The sequence below is a fragment of the Nematolebias whitei genome, chromosome 9 (assembly GCF_014905685.2).
Source record: "Nematolebias whitei isolate Nwh7 chromosome 9, NemWhi1, whole genome shotgun sequence".
Lineage (NCBI taxonomy): Eukaryota > Metazoa > Chordata > Actinopteri > Cyprinodontiformes > Rivulidae > Nematolebias > Nematolebias whitei.
The window spans coordinates 17,279,368-17,282,971 of NC_056506.1; the positions used below are offsets into that span (position 1 = coordinate 17,279,368).

The 3,604-nt window shown below is 37.6% G+C and overlaps 1 protein-coding gene across 1 annotated transcript in view; it reads left to right on the top strand.

The window, feature by feature from the left end:
• The window catches only part of plvapa (plasmalemma vesicle associated protein a), an 8,470-nt gene extending 7,658 nt beyond the window's left edge, over positions 1-812 (top strand). The window contains exons 3-4 of the mRNA XM_037682018.1: positions 355-412; positions 779-812. Of these exons, the coding sequence (XP_037537946.1) occupies positions 355-412; positions 779-812 (92 nt within the window). The remainder of the gene's footprint in view (positions 1-354; positions 413-778) is intronic.
• The last annotated feature ends 2,792 nt before the right edge of the window (positions 813-3,604 follow it).

Below are 3,604 nucleotides of genomic sequence, written 5' to 3' on the forward strand. Positions count from 1 at the left end.
CGCCTTGTCTAATTTCAAATTGTTTCCTCTAATCTCATCCATCTCATCTTGTCTATTATCATCTCTTACCTAGTCTCATCTTGTTTTCTCTCATTTAATCTTATCTCATTTTACCTAGTCTCTTCTCATTTATCTCAACTCATCTTGTCTTGTCTCATCTCCTGTCCTCTCATCTCATCTTGTCTCATCTAATTTTATCTCATCTTGCCTCATCTCGCCTCATTCCATAATTTCTTGAAAATGCACAATTTAGTTTGATTTTTTATTATAACAACACTTAAAAGGACTTTAACTCATCCCCCCACCCCCCATGTCACATGTCATCATAAATCCTTTTGTCTTGTTTTAAAACAGTCGGCGTCATTAAACACATTAAGGAGCTGCTACGTCAGATCAACCCCTCAGCTCCACAGTGAGTAGGATCATGGTTAGAGAATGTAAAATGATATAAGCTTAGTTCCTGTTTTGATGTTGAATAAAAAGGCCAGAGGGATGATATTCCATACTGTAGTTATTTCCAAGCAAACCTCATAGAAACTAATCAGTATAACATTTGTTTGTTTCATTTTACTACTCAAACATGCTGCTTTCCTCAGACGGCATGAAGAAACAAATATGTGACGGGAGACTTAACAATGGATTATAACCTATTTTTATTTACATGAAACAACATTTGTTAGTTGTAATAAAATGTTTTCCTGTGGTCTGATGAACAGACGGATGTTTTTGTACTCAGCAGCATGACAATAATTATTTTTCTTTTCTTTCTCATTTTCAGGGACAAGCAGGACCTTTCTATAATGCTGGGTTGAGTCAACCTTATGTCAGTAAAACAACAACAACGTAAAAACAGTGAAATTGAAAATAAATTCCTATTTCATTTACAATATATGTCATTTATTACAGTGGACTGAATCCAGGCCTCTCATGTTGAACATATATATTGACTACTTATAAAATACAATAAAGCATGGTCTGATACTCTGTTGTTTTTATATCTTACTCTTCAATATGTATGAAAAGTACATTGAATAACCTGCACTTTGAGTCTGGGAAGATTGTATTCACACATCATGCATATCAATATACAAATATGACATGTTGTATTTTTGCTCTGTAAATACCTGAAAATAAAAGCATTGTTTAAACATAATCAATGTACCTACCTCCTCTTGTTCTTTATAAACAAGCCTATTTAAAATATTAGCCCACTCAGACATGGAAGTAAGTGTTTGTGCCTGTGTGCGTCACCTATTGTATGGCTAATCGTCTGCAAATTGACTCCTTGGCCCCTTGTGTGACAATTTACTGGCAACAATTTAATCCTTCTATTCTGTTTATGTTTATCTGTCAAGCTGTCAGCTGACAAGAGCAGCCAGCTGAGGTGAAGCACTTGTTTACATTCTGCTGCTAAAACCAGAGGGGCGGCTAAACTTTTGCAAGCTGTACAATGAAAGGAGTCATCTCCGACCTTTGTCTTTCTGAATAACGTGTCCAAAGCTGCAAGACGTGCTTGAAACCAGGAAATGTGCATATTTATATTAGGAAAGTAAAGCTTTATAATGCATTGTTGATATTTATTGGAAATTTTAGGTTGGGACAAATGAAATTGTGAAAAATTTCAAGCAATAGTATTTAAAAAAACAAAAAAACGTTTATAGCCTGTTTCACAACATGTAAAGTCTGAATTATAGAAGTTTATGCAAGGCCGTTCTATGTTTGTGGAAAATTATTGACTTTAGGTATTAACTGAGTTATTAAGTAAATATTTTGAACAAAGCTTAAAGCAGTCTTGCACAATGTTTAGTCCTCAGAATGTGTATTGGGGCTGGCTCTCAACTACTGTCACATCAAATTCAATCCTAAATTAAGTTTTACACATTTTGTGTTTGCTATGACCGATTAGCTGTGGCGGCCATCTTGAAGTGGGCTGTCTCCAAAAGTTAATCAGTGTTTCATTGCTTATGAGCTATCATGATAAAATGATAGGTAAATGCACAGACACACGTCCAAACATTATTGCATTTTTGTTTTTAACAGCAGATGTTAATAAAGTGTGAACATTATAAGAAGCTGTTCGAAGAGAAGAACGGTTTGTAGGAGATCCCAGGGTGGGATGGGTGGATGGACGTTGCATAAAACTGGCCAGGAAAACTGCTAAAATGACCATTTTATATACTGGTTATGAATATAAACATAATTTATTTTCATGTTATCATTGGTAAAAGCTACAAAGAGCCACTGAAGCCACAGAGACAGTTTCTTCCCCGGGTGGTCTCTGATGAACACAATAAACACCTTACAGCTGCTGTGAAACAAAATAAGCATCGATGCATTACCACACGATGCCTTTTTATTTTTCCTCTGAAGTAAACTGAAGAAGGAAGAAATTTGAAGAAGGAAATTGTCTCCTACAGTAAATACTGTCCCTTTATCCTATCTTCTAAGTTTTTTCTATATTATACTTGAAATCTGGATGCTGTGAGTGCTTGGAACCAAAGTCAAATTCCTTGTTTTTGCACACAAACATGGCCAATAAATGTGATGCTGATGCTGAAGAGGAACCAAAGAACCTCATGTGGCCCTAGAGCTGCAGGTTGCAGACCCATAACGTTAGGAAAGGTTTGGTACCTTTGACAAAGAAAACGTGGACACAGCTGGTACTGGGATCTGATGAGTGTTTTGGCTTTGCTTAAATCAAGACTTTCAACTAGATCTGAAAATAATCTTGAGTTTTAAGTGACTGCTCGACTTTTCGATTAAACAAATTACACAACGTGACATCGGGCTGACATTTCAGACTGGTGGGATCAGTTCATACAAGGCTGAGGAAAAGGTAAAGCAGGAAGAAGAACAAAAACAGGAGAGCGAACAAACATCCTGTTTGTTGTGCTGTGAAGGGACAATTAAGAAGAAGAAATTCAAGAACCAATAGCCTGTTTGTAATGGTGCCAGTTAGAAAACACACCACTCCAGTGGTGGGACAGCTCTTCCCTGCCTAAAGGATATCCTTTGTTTAACATGAAGTGTTTTTCCACTGCTGGGATGTGCAGCTGACTGAAGGAGAAGCTGTGAGGATAATAAAGGTCAAATGGTTGTGCACTTTTGGAAATCATTTAGTTAAAGAGACTGAGGATGTAGTAAAAAGTTTTCCTCAGGAGAAAAGAAAGTCTGAATTGTCTGTGCACACTTTATTACTGAAACTGTCTCAGAGGGGGGTGACAGGAAGAGCTATGTTTTCCTCTGAAAAGCCAATGAAATGCCAGCAACACCAATCTAAAAATAAACCAAGTCAAGGTCGAGCATTCCTTGAAGGACTGCATCTCGCCCGCCATCTTTAATCCCAGAGTTTCAGGCCGAGATCTTTTTACGTTGAGAAATGACCGTTTTAGTTTTCTGGTCAAAACTTTTAAATAACATTGTGTCATGTGAGATCTCAGACCCTCCCTGGAGCCAGGCTCTGGAGGGGAGCTCACAGACGAGTCTAGCCTTGGCTCTCGTTCAAAAGAAACAGGAGTGTCTCTGACGGTATAAACTAACTCTAGAGACATGGACATGGAATAAGAAGCTGGAGCTTGTGTGTCAGGCTCAAGCTGTGCTCACC